General features: G+C 44.9%; 1 protein-coding gene across 3 annotated transcripts in view; it reads left to right on the top strand.

Annotated features, from left to right (window-relative positions):
• Positions 1-19,905, top strand: part of ABL1 (ABL proto-oncogene 1, non-receptor tyrosine kinase) — a 136,714-nt gene that overhangs the window by 85,316 nt on the left and 31,493 nt on the right. Inside the window, exon 1 of one of the 3 annotated variants that reach the window (XM_081280048.1) lies at positions 10,561-10,759. The exons of the other annotated variants lie outside the window; for them this stretch is intronic. Within the exon in view, the coding sequence (XP_081136174.1) occupies positions 10,681-10,759 (79 nt within the window). The 5' untranslated portion in view covers positions 10,561-10,680. Of the gene's footprint in view, positions 1-10,560; positions 10,760-19,905 lie in introns of those variants that run through there. 3 annotated transcript variants of the gene reach the window in all.

The following is a 19,905-nucleotide window of genomic DNA, read 5'->3' as shown; positions in this document are numbered from 1 at the left end:
TGAGCAATAAGGCAAGCTAAGGGGGAGTCTGTGGAAGGGACTGGGTAGCTCCCGTGCTGGAGAGGTCTGACCGGGGTGGTGGTGGCGATCAGGGCGTCCCCTGCTAGTCTTCCATCAGCGGAGAGTTCCACGGGAGAGTGAGAGAACGTCTTCTCTCCAGTCTCGATGGTAGGGGACTCCTGGGGTCCAGGTGGGCCAGAAGGGGAGGGTCTGGGGCAGAGTACCTCTGGGAGAGCCTGGGAGGGGTCTTCCCTCTCGGAGGAGTGAGGAGGCCGGCATTGCATGCAGGAACAAAATGGCAGAAAGTTGGCTCAAACTAGTTTTTATCTCATGGAGAGAGAAAAAACTGGAGGCTTGTTGGAATGGGGAGGGGCAAAAAGAACCCCTAAAACATCCCATTTCCCTGTCAGGGAACTAAATGAAAGCACACGAAAGAGAATACAAAAAGAAAAAAGAAAGGCAGACCTCATGGAGCAGCCATGCTTTATGGAGCACTGGAGGGGCACACCTTCAGGAGCAAAATGGTGGCAGGCCACCACGAGGGTCTGACTTTTATATGGCCTTAGCAGGGCCAGGTCATGGGAGGAGTTTAGGGTGGGGCAAGAGGACAGGTAGGTAACCACAGCCTTCATCTCTGGAGAGGTTTCAAGGTATTGACTCTGGAGACAATGAGAGAATCCTACTGCTGCCACCTGCAAGCTGGGGATCCAGGAGAGCTGGTCATAGTGCAGTGGGGAGGCTGAGAGCCCAAGGCAGTGGCATGGATTCCAGGGAGTCTCAAGGGCCAGGCGGGTGGATGTCCCCTCTCAGGCAGCCAGGCCGAGGAAGGGAGGTCTGCCCACACCGCAGCAGGGCCCCCTCTCGCAGCCCACCCATGCAAATGCTGGCCTCTTCTCAACGCACCCTCCCAGACACACCCAGAACTAAGGTTTAAGCTGATATCCAGCCATCATGCCATCCAGTTGATACACAAAATAAAGCATCACACTAGGGATCTGTGAATGTAACTTTGAGGTTAAGTCTGCTTTGGGAGTTGCTGTAGGGCGTAGAACTTCTATAGCAGTTGTAGGAAGGGTATCAAATCAGAGGGTGGCTCCTGCCCTGGTGGCTTTGCACCAAAGCTCTGTTTTGTACTTTTCTTCTCAAGGGGACACAGGACCCCCAACCTGGCCCTCCTCCTGCCCTCAGCAAAGACCTCTGGACAGTCTCTCCACAGCCAGCAGTAGGTGGCCCTTCTATCCCCAGTCAGGTCATAGTAGTTCTGGATGGACTTGCAGAATCTGTTGCTTTAAGGAAGAAGCAATTGCAGTGCTGTCTGACTTCAGAGATGCCATGGCTTCTCTAGGAGAGCAGGGATTTCTAACAAGTGCAGGGAGGAAATCTGATTCCATGTGTTTTGTGTGTGTGTTTAAAACCCCGACAACAAAACAGATGGGTGCTGGACATTTTGAAGAAGCAAACATAAGCTCTTCTTTAGTGTTTCATTTCTAGGGTTCCAAGCTTTGGTAAATAATTACCAAGAACTTTGCTCTCCCCAGCACAACCACAGGCCACTGAGAGGGTGGGATACCAAGGCATCCAGTACTTCACAGCCCAGCTCAGCTGCCCAGAGATAACTTGGATAAACATGGACTCCTCAGAGCACCCCGAGTCCCTGCTGGGTTTTGCACTGCAGAGAGGGTTAGCCATCGTTTTCTTTCCTTCCAGCCTTCTCTCTGCCCTCCCCTCCCTCTGCCTTCTTCCCCACCCCCAAAGGTAATGCGATCCCCGGCCTGGTCTGTGCGCTCTGCGGATTCTTTTAGTCTTAGAGAAAGGGAGGAAAAAGATTAACTGTTGCTTTACCAATTTCAAAGTTAAGACAACTTCAGAAAGCCAAGCTCAGTGCCCATGTTTGAAAACCAAGAGAGATTGCATGTTAATAACCAGTGTGTGGGCGTTTCCTATTATCCATTGTTTCTTAGTGTGCTCCAGTTCATCTTATTAGAAGTCTTATTGCACAGATGATAATTGGAAGCCTGTAGGTTTTTCAAACTATTACTGTTTTTGATTGCAACAAAGTCATCATGTAGCTATTTTTGATTTGTTTTATAGAGATCTTAATCTTCACTTATTATCAGATTAGAAACAAACAAAAACGACTTTTGGTGATTTAAAACAACATTATTTGGCACTTATTGCAAAAGTTAAGCATCATAAAGGGACACAGACATTAATGATATTTTTGCTTATAATTAAACTTAAAGGTACAGTATTGTAAGTGGATTTAATAATTCAGGGTTTGGTGGTTCATTTCTTGACCATCCACAAAATTAAGATTTGAGACCTGTAGTTTATAATTTTTAAATCGTTTTTCAGCCTGGTATCCGTCAATTCTTATTCTAGGTACATGGTAAATGTCATGTATTGTGAATCTGGAGATCTGGATTTTTTTTTAACCAGATTCTCCTCTTAACCTGCTGAGTGCCCTAGTACATACAAATTATTTTATCTTTATGTGCCATAGTGTCAACTGATTAAAAATTATTAAAGGTGGGAGCCCTGTATTTATCTCCATTGTCTCCCTCAGCCCCACTAAATTAGTAACAAAAAGATTTTTTTAAAAGTGAATGTGCATAAGACAAAGGAACCCGAAAGAGACTCAACTGGAGTAGAAAGCTCAGCAGGTTCTGGGAAATGAAAGGCAGTCAGAAGAGTGGGAGAAGAGTTAGTGGCACTGAAGATGCCCAAGGCTAACTTTTTCTGAAAGAGCCCTTGATAAAAAGTGAGCCACTGTGCTCCTAGGGACTGGTGGAAAGTTCGGGCATTAGAGGTGTTGGTACCCAAACAGGTGAGCCCAAGAGATCTGTGAAAGTCTGCTCAAGGGACGTTTCCATCCTTCAAGCTGCTCCCCACCCTGTGCATCCAGCTGACCACCTGTCCTCCTCTCCTCCCTGAGACTAGGGAATTATCTTTTAAGGCTCTAGACACAGGAGCCTCACCTCCAGCATGGGTCAAGGTGAAGCAATTGGCTGGAAAAAATGCGCTGGGCTAGTGGGGATTTGTTTGTTTTTAGTTCTTAGCCTCTCTTCTGGTATCTGCTAGGCAGAGCCCTAACAAAGATAAGATTGAAATATTATTTTCCGGGCTGGGGATGCGGCTCAAGCGGTAGCGCGCTCGCCTGGCATGCGTGCGGCCCGGGTTCGATCCTCAGCACCACATACCAACAAAGATGTTGTGTCCGCCGAGAACTAAAAAATAAATATTAAAAATTCTCTCTCTCTCTCTCTCTCCTCTCTCTCTCTTTAAAAAAAAAAAAAAAGAAATATTATTTTCCTTTTTTGGGGAGGGGCAGTACCAGAGATTCAACTCAGGCACTCGACCACTGAGCCCATCCCCAGCCCTATTTTGTATTTTTTATTTAGAGACAGGTCTCACTGAGTTGCTTAGCACCTCGCTCTTGCTAAGGCTGGCTTTGAACTCGGGATCCTCCTGTCTCAGCCTCCCAAACCGCTGGGATTATAGGCATGTGTCACCGCATCTAGCCTGAAATATTATTTTCTAGGGAGAAAGAAAAAAAAAAGAATCACCCTATAGAAAAGGCTGATTAAAAATCTAGTTCACCATTTTCATCTCATCAGTGTCTGCCAGGCATCATGCCCCTTTCGTGTTGAGCACTTGCAGTTGTGTTTTTAGTTCTTACTCCTGTACAGTGACTGGATACCCAGACACTAGAGAAGTCTGTAACTGAGAGAGTGCAACAAAACACAGAAAATAGGAAGCCGGTGGAAATAAAGACAGTGCAGGAAGCAAGAGGTGTTCAAAGCAACTATTTGCTATCCTTGGACAGAGAGATCACAAACACCAAACAACAGGATACTACTAAAACAACAGCAGTCAGAATGAGCGCTTTACCATTTAAAACATTATAGCCAAAATTTAAATTCAAACAGAAGGGGCTGGGGTTGTGGCTCAGTGGTAGAATGCTTGCCTAGCATGTGTGAGGCACTGGGTTCAATTCTCAGCACCACATATAAATAAGTGAATAAAATAAAGGTTCATCAACATCTAAAAAAAATTTTTTTTAATTCAAACAGAAGGCTTGGAAAATATTCTAGAATAGTCAGAATGCAGAATATAAAGACAAAAACATAGGCAATAAAAGAGAACAAATAAAATCAGAAGCTTAATCCCAGGGCTTTAGTATCCATCTGATAGGAATTACTGAGAGAGAATTCAATAAAAATAATGGTGATAATAGTGATGATAACAATAATATAATAATAAGAAGAAGAATAGTAAGTAGGAGAGAAGTTAGGAGACAGCAAGTGTAAGGAAAAATTCCAGATTTTAGAGATTCGAGTATTTTCTTAAGCTAATGACTTCGGCCCTCCAGAGGTCCAGCATAGTATATGAAAAAGACTCACTGCAAGCAATATTATTGTGAAACATGAGAACACTGAAAATATTACAAGATCCTAAAAAATTCCAAAGAGAAAACATGCCATTTATAAAGGATAAGGAATCTGAATAGGATTGCATTTCTAAACAATAGTACTAGAAACTGTAAAAAAAAAAAAAAAAATAGTGGAGAAATGCCTTCAAAATTTAGTCAGGAAAATTATTTTTAACCTAGGGTTCTATACCCAGCCAAACTGTCAAGGTCTAAAGAAAGGTACTTTTGAGACATGTACCCCCTCCCCTACAGGAATTTCTGTAGAATGATGAATTCTAGCAAAATGAGGAAGCAAATCAGTTAGTAAATAGAATTGAGAATATTTGGAAAAATACCAATAGATTTTTGACAGATCTTTGAAGTATTTAAGGGGGAAAATAGTAATATGTACATAGAAAACTAATCAAGTGAAAAATAAAATCAAGGTAATTAGTATCTCCAGGATAAACAAAGTTGTATAACAGACTTTCATAGTAGATTGTTGGCTGAGCAGTGAACGATATTTATATTGTCATAGTAATGCAAACATTGACTGTTGGTTTAACCAGAAATGATTTCAGTTTGGGGAGGTTGGGGATTTTGCCAATACAGTGCTTCTATAGTAAGTTAGTATGATGTGTAAAGCTAGTGAATCCAGAAACAGCAAGATGTGGATGTTAGTTAGAAATCTAGGGAGCTGTCTCTGAAGGAATAGACATTGGAGTGGGACTGTGGTTTTTATTGCAAGACTTTTACAAGACTATTTTTAGTCTTTTTTTAATAAGACTATTACAAGGCTTTTAGTAGTCTTTAATTTTTAACTACATGTGTGTATATTACTTTGATTTAAAATAAAAATTAGTAAAAATTAATATGGGCATACTAATATTAGTTTTCTCCCATCTGGAAAAGAATTGTTTAACAGCTGTGTTTCAACTCAATCATAAAAATACCATCTTACTGTAATGAGATTTTCTAGAAAGTGGGTTTATTCTAAGGCAATTTAGATTTGGCCCCAACTGAGAATTGTAGCTTTGGAAACCCCCAGGGGAGCAGCAGAGTCAGTGTCAGCTGCAGGGCAGTCATCAGTACAGCCTGCGCATTGCATCCTGGGCCTGGAAGAAGCCCCGGGAAAGATGTGGGAGTGTGGGCTGGTGTTTTGCCACAGAGCCCCTATGGCAGACTTCAGCTTTAGGCTGAAAGGGGTGGTGCTCAGTGATATCTGAACTTGGGTAGCCACCCTACTGCGTAGCTGGGGTTTCTTTCCCTCCAGAAAACAAATGTATTTCCTCGTCCCTTGGAAAACCTCCAGACTCTGCTTTCACTCCCTCAGAGTGTGCCTTTTGGAATAATTTTCACTTACACATTTGTTAATTTGAGCTCCGTCCTAGGTGGCTTGGGCAGGATCAGACCATCACCTGCTGGGATAGGTGTCTTCCTTTGGGAATAGCAAAGCCACAGTTCATTGAGCACTTCTCTTCATGGGACGCTTCCATACATTCTTTTGTGTGTGTGTGTGTGTGTGTGTGTGTGTGTGTGTGTGGTGCTGGGGATTGAACCTAGGACCTTGTGCGTGTGAGGCAAGCACTCTACCAACTGAGCTACATCCCCAGCCCCATACGGTATTTGTTATTTCTAATCTTCAAACCCCAGTGAGATGGCCACACTTAGCATCACTTCCCATGCTGCAGATGGGAAAACAAAGGCTCTGGGCAGGATAAGTTGCTATGGTGGGTGGCAGATCTAGGCTCAGAATGAGGCTTGGGTGATGCCACAGCTCATTCCATCTCCATTGGGCTGCTTCCCATTGCCTGGCTTGCCCAGGCTAGTCACAGGCCTCCGTGACATGTAACTCAAGACCAACAAATAGTGCTAAAAATTGAAAAATTGTGAGACTTAAAGGGATGCATATGTGTTCTTACACAGAGGCAAAATGGACATGGTTGTATAATCTTTGAAGCTATCTTGTCCTTTAGTCAGAAACACGCAGGACCCACAGAGTGGGGAACCTGAGGCCTTGCACAGTCAGAGGCAGTGGGCTTTGTTGGCCTGTACATACGAAATCAAATGCGTGTGTCTCAGTACCTGTGCTGTTCTCACCAAGCTACTAGCTGGAGTCAGTGAAACCTGGGGTCATCTGGTCATGGGATCCCAGCCAGGCCTCATCTCAGATTTGCCCATCTCCCTCCCACCCACGCTCCCACCCCAGTCTTACTGTTGAGTGGAGCTTCTGCACCTGAATCCTGCCTCCTTCCTCTGCTGTGCTGGGGGCCCCTGCCCCCCACCTCTTTTTTTAAAGAGAGATGAATTCCAAATTAAAAAAAAAAATCAATCTCCTAATCTCTTCAGAGGAAAGTGTGCTTTTGACAACTTGTTCTGAAGTTACACATTTCTTACATTCGGAAATTACTTTCAAATGAATAGATTTTAGAAATATCCATTTCTGTTTGCCCTGTTACCAGTGAAAACAAGGAGTATCCCTGCTCTCTTCCAAACCAGTTTTCTACCTCACATACACACATCCATCATCCAGCCAGCTTAACGCACTCCGTCCACATACTGATGTTGTGGGCTAGGGATCATAGGTGTGCATTTAAGCAGGCAGTTCAGGTGAGTCACAATAGGTTGTTCATGCACCAAACTTTAGAAACACTGATCAGAACACAGGTTTGATGTAACTAAGGATTTTTATTCTCTCTTAATATTCTTAATATGTTTTACAATATTTGTAATTCCCTGATTTTTTTTTTTTTTTCAACCAGGATTTTACCCCAGGGCCCTTAACTGAGCTATAGCCCCAGCACCCCACCCCCACCCCTGGTGCTGGGGATTGAGCTCAGGGCCTTGTGCATGCCAGGCAAACACTCTATCAACTGAGCTATATCCTCAGGCCCCCAGCCCTTTTTATATTTTATTTTGAGACAGGGTCTTGCTAAGTTGCTCAGGGCCTTCCTAAATTACTGAGGTTGGCTTTGAACTAGCAATGTTCATGCCCCAGCCTCCCAGCCTCCCAGCCTCTGGGATTATAGGCATGCTCCACCACACCCAGCCACATTATTTTCTCTTAAGACATATTTTCCCAACAGTTATTGATTTTGATTTCATCTTGGATCTGTTCATATTATTCATCTTTCACTTAAGTTGGAAATTTTGTGCAACTCTGTAAAGTTCAAGACTTTTCTGCCTTGCTACCTCCTACCCATGTGAACTTCCCCTCTTGTCCCTTTCCCTCAGTTTCCTTACCAGTGAAATAGAATTAAACTATACAAAATTAATAGGCTCGCAGTGAGGGCTTAGGAGTGTCTGGCTCATATTAGGTGCAAATTAAGCTTCTTTTCCAAACAACTAAATTGCAACATACATCACAAATTAGCTGATAGTCTTTTAATTTCTTCCTTTGTTTTTTCCTTTTCATTCCTTTTCTTTTATCTTTTTAAGTGTGGGATTGTAGAGAAATTCTTCTTGGGCCTTTCTTCCCTTTGCTAAGATGATTGCAATATTCCTTTATTCACTTGTCCACAGTGCTTTTTGGAACTTGCAAAGCTTCAAAAGCAGCAAAAGCGGGATCTGGAAAGAACAGTCCTGGTTTGATTTGGTAGTGTGCAGTTTGGCAGTATCTTCAATGTTCATTGCCGTTAATTCAGAGTATCTGCCAGATCTGTATGCATAGTTTTATATAGAAATTGTAAAAGATCTGGACACAGTTTATTAGCATTACTCATTTCTTTTTTTTTTAAGAGAGAGAGAGAGAGAGAGAGAGAGAGAGAATTTTTTAATATTTATTTTCCATTTCTTGGCGGACACAACATCGTTGTTTGTATGTGGTGCTGAGGATCGAACCCCGGCCGCACGCATGCCAGGCAAGCGCGCTACCGCTTGAGCCACATCCCCAGCCCAAGCATTACTCATTTCTAAGAGGATTTAAGAGGATAAGATCATTTTAGACTCAAGAACAGGACATTAGTAATAGTCATTAGCTTTAAAAATAAGCTTATATCCCAGTATAAAGTACAGCACATACAAACAAATATCTGGGACTATGTTAATGGATAGTATTCAAAATATGGTTAGAATTTTAAAGATATAATTCTTGGCATTAAGCTGCCAAGTAATATAGCCCTTTAGTCTGAAATGCTATATAATGACAGACTTTATCATAGTCTGATCCAAGGCCCTTGAACTTTCCTAAACAACAGATATTGTATTTCTTAGCCTGTTTGTATTGGAGGTGCCCTTCTGAATGTTATTTTGTGCTTACATGTGGAGGTTGAAATGTTCAAAACAACACTAAACTTAATTTGGCAGTTACTACGCTCAGGACAGTGTCTTCCCGCCTCTAGATAGCATCCAGTCACTGCATCTGTCACCCAGTGGTCCTGTAGTCCTGGGTCTTCAGGAGATGGGAACAGTGTCCCAATAGTGCCTTCTTGGGTGCTTCCAAGGCCTCATCTGGTACGAGACACGAGCAGTAGGTCTACGCAGTGCAGTGCAAATTCATTTCATACGTGGATCAGAATTGGCAGAACCCCTCTGAAAAGTTAATGATGTCCTTCATGAAAACCCCTGTGACAAACACCAGTCTGGTCCAGTCCAGTCTTGAATCTTATGTGAAGATCTTGTTTCTTAGCCATTCCTAGTGTACTTAAGGTATCCGAGTTTTCATCATTACAGGACAGGCTAACAAGTAGCCGGGCTCTCTTAACCAAAGCTTTTTCTAAAATCTATAATGACAACCTGAGTTATCTGATCAAAGATATAGATAGCCCAACGCTTTGATCCACTTGAAAGACAGATTCTTGGTGGGAATGGGGCAACCTAATCCATTAGTCAGGCGCCTGATCCTTGGAGCCAGGCAGACTTGGTCCCTTCACTTCTGAGTCCGTTTCTGCCTGTTTCCAGCTATGGACAAGGTGCAACCTCCCTCAAATCAATCAATTTCCCCCCCCCTCCCTTTCCTTTCTTTTCTTTCTCTTTCTTTCTTTCCCTCCTCCTCCTCCTCCTTCTTCTTCGTTGTTTTTCACATGAAAAAGCAAGACAATGATTTGATTTTCCTCACAGTTTCATGGTGCAAATGTAGTGCAGTAATGTATATAACATGCTTCTTACATAGGAGCTATAGGGACTGGCACATGGTAAGATCTCAGTGCATGTCAGCTCCTACTGTTTAGGTGCTGTAAGACATGAACTAAATTTTCTGCTGGTTACAATATAGATATCAGACAATATGTATTTTCCTGTTGTTATTGAAACTTAGTTGAATTTTATTAAATTGTTGGCTGTGGTTTGGCTCCTGATTGCTTCTCACTGCTCTAGATTTCTGCGTTTGTGTCAGTAACACATTGTGATTGTTGCTACTTTGTTACAATATGCCTATGATCATTCCGAACTAGAGTTATAAAAAATTTGAGCCAGCATAGCAATGAAATGGATTTTAAACATTGGTATCCCCTGGTATCCCCTGGTCCCCCTAAATAGGCGGGAAAGTTACCTGTTGCAGAAAATGAGGAAAAAAGTGATGCAGGCCCTGCATGGGGAGACTAATTTCCCTTCACTTTAAACCACCTCTGTTTGGAGCTGTTTCCATGCCTGGATGGTTGGTTTGAGCCGTGTGTCCTGTATTTTGTGTGGTTGCCCCGTGGCTTGCAGCTCTCCATTCGTTCCAGAGTTGGCCTTAATCATAGTATGCTCCCTGAATGTGCATGACTAGTACTGGTAATTCCAGAGGAATCTGCATTTTCACCAACATTCTTGGGACATGGGGTTTGCCCTGGCACTGCGCCCAGTGGAACTCGTCAGAAGGGGGGCAGGTTGGGGATGGCTAATGCCACCGAGGAGATGCGCGAGGTTTCCGAAGTGGTGCCCGGGAGTGCTGCACTGCCCAGGGTGGGCGTCAAGTGCAGGACTGTGCTTCCAGCGTCCAGAAAGAACCTCCAAAGGCCCTGCACGGGCTCCCCTGCAGGAAATGGGCCGGGATGGCCCGGGAAAGCCGCGGCGGTTCGGGGCGGGCAGGGGAGAAGTGCCAGCCGTGTCGAGGGCGGGGGCGCGGTTAGCAGGCGGTGGCTGTGGCCAGGAGCGGGTTAAGGCTTCGAGGCGCGGGGCGGAGGCCTGCGGGGGCGGGGCGGGCCCGGGCCCTTTGTTAACGGGCGCGTCCGGGCCCAGCGGAGACGCGGCCGCGGCCATGGGCGGGCGCGCGGGGCGGCGCTAAAGCGGCCTGGCGGGCCGGGGGCTCGGCGCGCGCCGAGCCTGGAGCGGGGCGCCTCCGCGGGAAAATGTTGGAGATCTGCTTGAAGCTGGTGGGCTGCAAATCCAAGAAGGGGCTCTCCTCGTCCTCCAGCTGCTACCTAGAAGGTGAGCCCGCCGTGGGCCCAGACCTGGCCGCGCGCTCGCCCCCTCCCCGTTTCTTCCCTCCGCTTTCTCCGGCTGGCCGTCCTGGGCGCTGCCGCGGGGATGCGGAATTCGCCCCCGCAACCTTCCCGCCCCCACCCGGAGGGCCCTGGGCGCGCCAGCTGGGCGGCGTGGCCCCGCGGCCCCACGCCGCAGGCTGCCCCAGGAAGCTTGAGAAAGGCCACTGCACAGGCCCTGACGGCCTTGCGCGCCCACGTCGCGCGTTTCCACTGCTGTGCACAAAGGCGACGCGATCCGCGCTGTACCGCTACAGAATTTTTAGTGACCTTTCTGCCCCCGTGACCCCCCCCCAGGCTTTCTACAGACCACGAAGAGGTCGTAGGAATGGCTTTTCAGCGCACATTTTAGGAAGGCGTCTCAAGTGCGTCCGGAGTAGGGCTTGGGGGAGGGGAGGCTCGAGGTCGCGTCTTTCTGTAAGGGTTAGAGCCGGCACAGTAGCCTTTGCCGACCCACCACCCGCTCCTCTAGCTCCTCTCATTACTGTTTTATGATTTTCCTTCACTGTTGTCTTCAGTTTTCTGCCGTAAGGTGACAACAGAAGAAAAGTGAGTGGAGGCTGATGGTTGTAGCACGAATTTGATGTGCTTTGGGACTCATCGTCCCAGCCCGCTGCCTTCAGCAGAAGGGCCAGTTGTATCTCAGACAGGACAGTACTTGGCTTTCCTGTTGCTTTCATTTAGGACTCAAAATAGGAGTAGGAATGTAAATCTCATTGTTCAACAAGTAGGATTTCTGTAAAGGCCTGAAGTTCTAGTGGATTTCCTTTTGGAACTGAAGGAGAAGCAAATGGAGGCCTCGTTAACTTTCTAGTCTATTTTTCTTTTCTTTACAACTCTTGAGCTCAGGACTGCCTGGCATCACATGTGCCGCTGAAATCATTAATACCACTGATGTAGGTGAAGCCGGTTTGCCTTCTTTCCACAAGTTATGAACATGATTCCCCTTTCCTCTCTGCGATTTCAGAGTTTCAGAGTTCTGTGCCCCAAAAAAGGCCAGTCCAGATGGAGTGAGCTCACAAAATCTAGCATTTGGAGGAAGATGGTTTATTTGTCCCTAAAACTTGGCATCTTAGCAGCCAAAATCATCTTCAGTTCCTACATCACTTATTTTTTCCAAGTTGCTCAAAATTCTGAACACATTGTGGTTTACATCTGTAAGGAGTTAGTGTTAGGCATTATCATCTCCACTTTGCAGATGGATGCCTGAGGCAGAGATGAATGGACTTTTGTAACTGCAGAGCTAGAGGAAAGTTTTAGGTCACAGCTTTGCCTGGCTTGATTTCTTTTCCTGAGGGTAAACTGAGATTTAGTGCATACCTGGCTTGTTTAATTATTTCTTTGGGGGACAAAAGCCTAAAGTGTCTTATTTCAGCATGCCTTAAAGTGATACTGTCAGTCTCTCCTTCTTTTTTTCTTTTCTTTTTCTTTTTTTTTTTTTTTTTTGGTTACTGGGGATTGAACCCAGGGATACTTTACCACTGAGCTACAGCCAACACCCCTTTTTATTTTTGATTGTTTTATTATTTTAATTTTTTATTTTGAGACAGGGTCCTGCTAAGTTGCATAGAGCCTCACTGGTCAAGCTGGCCTAGAACTTGTAATCCTCTACCTCAGCCTCCTTAGTAGCTGGGATTATAAAAGTATGCCACAGTATATGACCTGCTGTCAAATCTTTAAAAAAAAAAAGTTTTGGTACCACAGATTGCTCTGGGGATAAGGCCTCATTCAGGAAGGTATCACTGTAGGAATTCTTCCTTGTTGAGTTTCCTTTTATTTTGTTGTTATTTAGAGAAAAGAGATGAAATTATTGTTTTATAGTAGAGAGAATTGAACAAACCTCAGTGATTGTTTCTTAAAGACTGGAAGTACTGTTTGTCTCTTGGGAAGAACAGTTGCCAACATCTGGATAAGTAATCCCAGCTTTCCATTTTTACTACATTCTAAGTCAATCGATGGATGTTTATTGACACCCACTGTGGGTCTCAGCCATACCAAGTCTGGGGGGAGACTGAACAAGATCAAGTTTTCCATTGTTCTGGCAAAAAAAGTTGAGCCTTAAATGCAGTTTGATGTTCATGTTACCTGTTCTCAGGCCTGCTGGCCAAAGCAGCAATAGGAAGCATGAAGATAGTTAGCAATTGTTAAATGCTTGTCCAGTGCCAAGAACTGTCTCTGAACTCCAGGTGATCTAATGTACATGTGTCCCATCACAAATCTGTGACTTTCCGTTTTACAGGTGAAGAAAATGAGGCACTAGAAGGTTGGGCAACATATCTGAGGCCACAGAACTAGTCAGTGGCGGTTCTGGGGTTTGAACTCATGTCAGGGATCCTGCTCTTAGCCACTTTGTGTCCTACTCACTGTGACCATTTGACTTATGTGGAATCCACTGTGGATTTTAGAAAAGAATCTTTAGAAATTCTCCAATTAATAATTCCTGAAGTTAGGGCAGTGTTTCTTTCTCTTGTAGAAACCTAATACCAGTAAAATATATCAAGATTAAATTTAAAACACATATATGCGCTTAAGAAATTCTAAACAGGTATTTAATGAAAAGTAATTTTCTCTCCTTTCTCATTTCCCTACCCAGAGGCAATCACTAAGATGTTTCTTCTAGAAAACTGTGTATCTTTTAGAAATAGCTTATACATACATAGGCTTTTATAACATTTGATCTCCAACTTTGTGAAAAAGCATGTTATAGCAGTATCTATTCACCATGAACACATTGAGCTTCAGAATCTTTGGGGTTCACTTTCAACATTACTTTCTGGTTATTCCTCCCCCTGGAGATGTGAAAGACAGAATGAACGCTAGCCTTTTGAATTCGTTGTTTTCCATTTTACCTCATTTGCTCTTGTGCTTGTATTTACGTATGTTGTGCGTGCCTGTTGTACATGGACATGATAGTTCTGACCTGAGGTTCTGTGAGTGAACTCTTCCTGAACTTTAAAAACACGGCCTCGCAGCGGCTGCCGCCAGCGTGCTTGTGGTGCCAGCCCTGCAGCCACGCTTTTAGAACTTGGGCTTCGCTCTCTAAATATGCTCCTGAGGTCATCACATAGTTCCCTTGTTTAGTAACAGAGAAACTCTGAAGCCCTTTCTGTCACCTAACAGTCCTTGTCATTTGGGGTTATGTTAAGATTGTGTGCTTTTATGATGTGACAGGCCATGGTGCTAAGCTCCTTATGACCTCCTCCTTTATTCTCATGACAGTGCTCTGGGGATGCCAGGGAAGAAGGGCAAGACGCGCCCTTCACTCGGTGGCAATTCCTTGGAGTTGGGAATCTAGTTTCCTCTAATTCTGAGCTTCTGTTTCCCTACTCTTAAGACAGAGACCATCTTCTGTCCAGCCCCCCTCAGGACTGCTTTGAGGGCCAGTGTGATGAGTCATACAATGCCTCGGAACCAGAAAGCTAAATGTGTGTTTCTGCTTGCATGAGACTCCTCTGAGATCCTTTAGGCCTAGTCAGCCTGGGGCCCCCTGGAGTGTTCCTAGGGTTCCCTGCACTTGTGTATGGAGTAGTGCCAGGACCAGCCACCCACACCCAGATGCCTCCATGCTCTTGGGTGATCTTGGGCATGGTACTCTCGGAGCTTCCATGTTCTTATTTATAAAATCAGTCTCATAGTATTTTCTGCCGCTTTGAGTTTTTGAGAGATTTTGTGTTTATTTAACACAGAGCCTGACGTAGAACAAAAGTGTAGCATATGTAAGCTGTTGTTACTTTTTTTTTTTTTTTTTTTTTAATAAGCAATCTAAAATGGTGGCTCTACCGATTTCTCCAGTGGCTGAAGTGATGATGGCATTGAGCTGAACCCACCCATAGTTTTTCTTGTTAATGAATCAGTTTATTTCCAAAGTTTTTAACGCATATGCAGTCATCAATACTTCCTGTCCTTGGTTTAAGATGAAAATATCTTCCCTTTCTCTGACCCTCTCTTATTCCCATTGTAATTGTGCAAGAAAAATTCCCATTGGTTTATGATTGGGATTTAATCTCTCCTCTCTAGAGGCAGTATTTCCACAGCCCTAAATATGTGAAAACTGAAATTTCATTTTACTCAGTACCTTGTTGTAAAATCAAGTCAGTTGTAATTTCACCAGTGTAATCACTGATCTGAAATAAAAAGGGAAAAAAATAGGAATGGAGAGGTTTTTAAAATATATAACATGAACTAAAGAGCAAATAAGGCATTGGAAAATTCAACTTTTCCTCCATAATGGTGGATCAAAATTAATAACACAGAAGAACAGTGTGCAAAATAAATTTTAGGTTCATTTTTTTCTTTTTTCTGCTTTTGATGGAAAATTTTCAGCCTATGTCAAAAGCAGACCACATTGAACTCTCTTGTACTTATTGTCTAATTTTAACAATTATCAGCTTCTAGTCAATTTTGTTTTCTTGCCTAGTGAAGTTGTAGTTCGAGAGCTGTCAGGAAGAATAACTTGCTAGTTACTTTTTTTGGTACTGGGGAATGAATCCAGAGATGCTTAACCATTGAGCCACACCCCCAGCCCTTTTTATTTTTTATTTTGAGACAGACTCTCGCTAAGTTGCTTAGGGCCTTGCTAAGTTGCTGAGGCTGGCTTTGAACTTGCAGTCTTCCTGCCTCAGCCTCCCGAGGTGCTGGTGCTGGTTACTTTTGAAAGTGTGAATTTTTTCTCGGTGAGGAGAGCTGTTACTCTCTCCAACTGTTGTTTTTAGGATCTTTAGCCCATGCCATAGATATGTGTTATGCTGTGTATTGGGGGATGGTGATAGGGGAGGCAGGCAGAGAGATGGACCAGGAAGGACAGAGAAATCAGTAGGAAGTAGACGGGGGTGGGGTGGGGAGTAGGAAGACAGGGACAGAGGCGGGTAGACAGAGACTGGGAAACAAGACAACAAGGTTGAAACAGGAAAGGGAAAAGGGGGTGGGAGGGAAGGAAGGCTGGAGACAGCAGAGACACTGGGAGGGTGGCCAGTGGGGGAGGCCGGTGAAGGGATGCCCAGGGAGGAGCAGGTGGGAGTCTAGAGGAGGAGGAGGGAGAAAGAGGGAGGTGCAGAGACCCTGCATGAGCGAGCCAGTGGTAGGCAGGGCGCTGGCTAGAGAACTAAGGGAAGATGATCCTTCCTCTTCAGCAATGATAATAGCGTCCCCTAAAGGGTCTGGGGATTCAGTGAAGATGAAGTGCTGGCACTTGGTAAGGGATCAGTAGTAGCTATTATTATATCACATTAAGATCCATTTAATCTCTTCACTCTTAAATTCTCTATAGAGACCTGATCTTACCTTTGTTACGGGTCCTCAAATCTCACTAACATCTCCATACATTATGTACCTCAAACTGTGTTTAAAGGCATGCCATGAATAGAATGAGGCGTTGCTCTTGGAACCACCCCGCTTTTTAAATATTTTTTTAAAATATTTTTTAGCTGTAGACAGACACAATATCTTTATTTTATCTATTATTTTTATGTAGTGCTGAGGATGGAACCCAGTGTCTCACACCTGCCATGCGATCTACCACTGCACCCCAGCCCTGGCCCCCTATCCCCGCCTTTTTTTGTGGGGAAATTGTTTGCCATGAGGTAGCCCAGTTAGGCCAGTGAGTGGTCTAAAGGGACCCAGGAGTCCAGGAAAACAAATGGAAGAAGAGGAAATGCGAAATGAGGAGGCTTTCCATCTGTTGTGACTGGCCTGTGAGGGAAGGAAAATGCCTGGCGGCTCATGCTCAGGACAAGCAGTTTGTGTGACCAGCGCAGGAGTTCCTGGAACCTTTCTGGAGACATCTGGGAATCTCAGCATGCAGAGGTCTCTAACAAATACTGTTGTTTTTGAAAGCACAGAGAAGGTGTTTTTATATTATACCTTGTTTAGTACCTTAGCCATGGCTTATATTATGCTCAGAACAAATCATTGCCTTCCCTAGATTTGGGAAGATTTCCATCTTTAGTGCCTGTTGTTTCTGCCGATCCAGTTATGGGTCACCATCTCTGAAGCTGCTCTTTTTGGGTTCTGGCTTGATATTCTGCCATGGCTAAGGACAGACGCAGGTGCTCAGCGCAGGCCAGGCAGTGCTGTGTGCTGCCTTGCACTGCACAGGGGCTCCAGACACAGGGTTTGGTCTCAGCCCCTGTGAGTTGACATGATTGTGGTGACAGCCAGGGGAGGAGGGGCAGTTGCTCTGCCCTGTACTTTAGTGCTCCAGGCAGAAGTGTTCTGTTGAGAGCTCTCCCCCCTCCTGTCAGCTGATCGGGGTGTTGCTCTGTTGTCCTGTCGTGCACAGGAGAAATGGAGGCTCAGATGTGAACATCTCAGGAGACAGTGGTGCTGAGATTGGAGCATGGCCTGTCCATGCCAGAGCCCAAGCTGCTTGTACCCCCATGATGGGTGTTGTGGAGGCAGGGCGGTGACAGAGGCAGGCCGGTGACAGAGGCAGGCCGAAAGTTCTCCAATGGGGTGAAGGAGCTGTAATCAGGTGGGGGGAACAGGGGAGGGGAAAACTGCAAGGAGCCTGGAATGCACAGCAGAGGGGGTGGGTGCAGACACCCCAGACTAGACCCTGCGGGGCTCAAGGTTTCCTTGTAGTGGGATGATGTAACAGTGCCAGCCATTTTCTTGGGGCCTGTTCGGGCTGAGGAGCAGTGTTAGTTGTCCCATGTTAGCTGCCAACTACCAGCTACCCTGCAGGGCACATGATGTTCTGAATGTTGCTCAGGGTTACACCGCTAGTAGGTGGAGGCTGACCAGTGACAGGCAGGGCCAGCTCCCAAGCCTCTGCTTCCTTTGCCTCTTGGCCAGGAGCTGTCTCAATGGGATTGGAAGCATGGGAGTCACCTGGCCAGATTGACATTTTAGAAAGACCCCTCTGAGAGTAGGTAGTGTGGAGGTGGAATGGTCAAAGGGTGTGGTCAGGCAGGGAAGGGACAGGAACCATGGTGAGATGTGGTGGGAGCTGACCAGGTTCTGACATGGGTGTTACAGGTGTTTCAGGTGATTTTGGAAGATGACAGTGTCTATATTCATACAGGTCTTACTCCATCTCCAGCAACTACACTTCTTCCATAAGAGAGAAGGTGATATAAAGTTTCTTTTTTTACTTCTTTGTATTTGTGTTGAGGGAGGCAGGGAGACTGTGTCTTCAGAAAGTTTAGTGCTTAGGCTGTTGTCAAGAGCAGAGGTTCAAGAGGGAGAATTCTGTTTTGTTTTGTTTTAATTGACTGGCTAAGCACAATATTATGTACAAAGATTCCAGGGAAAATATTAAACCTTGGGCTACCTTAAATAACTATTTTTTAAGGAGTTTTCTCTACAAACCTGTTATTTTACTTCCTATAATGCCCATAAGCCCAAAGTAGTAAGACAGCATTTGTTTTCAAAGAAAGCTGCATAGTATGGGCTTGTCACCGTGCATCCCAGTCTCCTTCCCAGGACTCTCCCACTGTCAGAGGCTGGGGTAGAACGCGGGGCCCCATGTCTTTGGGTAGGAAGAAATAAAGAGTTCACTTCACTAACCTCTTGCTGAAATCTACCATTCCACTTATTTAAGGACATGCCACAGTAATATTAGCCATACTTGTGACCGTCGCCAGTGGATAGGAGGGTTTTTTTATTACATACAGTTGTGCTTATTGTGTAAATTCCCACCCCTTCAAAATGACTGTAGTTACCGCTGTATCTTGTTATTTAATGTGTTAACAAAGAAGCATAAGTGCTTCTAAGAATACTTTTAGGACAATTTCAATATAATTGTTTACCATCATAATCCTCTGGATTTTGTGCATTTATAAACTTAGGCATCTCGAGGCATCTGCTGATGCTAATGAGGTCCCACACAGCACAGATTAGTGGCTGGGGAGCATCACATTGGCCTGGTCCCTGGGTAGTTGTTCTGCCTTTGCTGTGACTGTCTTAGTCAGGGGTCCACCCCTCCCCACGCCAGGGAGCTCCCCTCATCAGAGCTTCCAGCCAGGTCCGTGTCCTGGCCTCACCACCTCATCTGCAGGACAGTGCCTGCCTTCTGTCATGCATTTTATGGGGAAGCGCCGTAAATTTTCATTAACTGCATCTCTTCACGAGGCACAGGGTCTTCTTGGTTCTTGGCCTCAGCACACCCACCACAACCTCCCAAGCAGTTGATGGTGTTTTAAGGTGCCGGAGTATATTTTGTTCAGGGTATAAAATTAATACAGAGGCTATAGTTAAACTTGGTTTTGTTTTTTGTTTTTCCATAATCTTAACTGCTCTGAGTGAAGGTATGAATTGCAAAATGAAGGACCGTGTAGAATGTGATAAAATGACTTGCAGCAAGTCCAAATTGTGGGAAATAATACTTTCCCTCTAAGCTCATATTATAAAAAGCTGCATGAGACTGTTATAAACTGACTTTGAGAATAGTCGGAGCATGATCTCACCAGTTGGAACAGAGGGTGAAGTAAAACATGAAGCCCTGCCTCCTTCTAGAAGGGTCTGTTTTATAGACCTTCACTTTAGAGAGATTCCTTGAACCGGACGCTAGCAAAGGAGCCACTGAGGAAACAGGAATAAAACCTCAAGGTTTTGGTGCTTGGCCTGAGAAGTAAAGGGGATGACAGTCCCCCAGGCACTTCCCTGCCCCAAGTGTAGGCGGGAACCAGTGCTGACCTTGGCACCTGTGCCAACAGGAAGGTGGGAAGCTGCCCAGGATGTTTTTCCTGGAGGTGAAGACTCCCTTCCCCTGGGACTGTGAAGCCCCTGGCTGCGGGGTTCACAGAGCATTTTGCTCCCCCCCTCTGTGCTAGTGTCCCCTCCTCAGCAGCAGTCCCTGGCAGTCTAGACCAGATACGCCTTATCAGATGATCTTCTGTAAACATTTTTCATCAATGACTCACAACTTTGAAAAAGGGTTATTTTTATATAAAGCAGTCTTTAAATTGTACTTGAAAGACCCAAGCCATTTTCCTAGAGTACTGTCCAAACAAGTCCGGCACACACAGATCCAGTGAGTGCCGAGGCTCAGCTCTTAACAGATTCCCAAACAACTCGATGCACTCATGGCTGAAGCTAAAGGGAGCATTTTTCAGATGTCACCAATTATTGGAGCTCAGCTAGCTAGTTAATGGC

This window comes from Spermophilus citellus (assembly GCF_964194105.1).
Source record: "Spermophilus citellus genome assembly, chromosome: 2".
Lineage (NCBI taxonomy): Eukaryota > Metazoa > Chordata > Mammalia > Rodentia > Sciuridae > Spermophilus > Spermophilus citellus.
The sequence above is the reverse complement of the archived record's forward strand: the minus strand, read 5'-3'. Positions and strand labels throughout refer to the sequence as shown.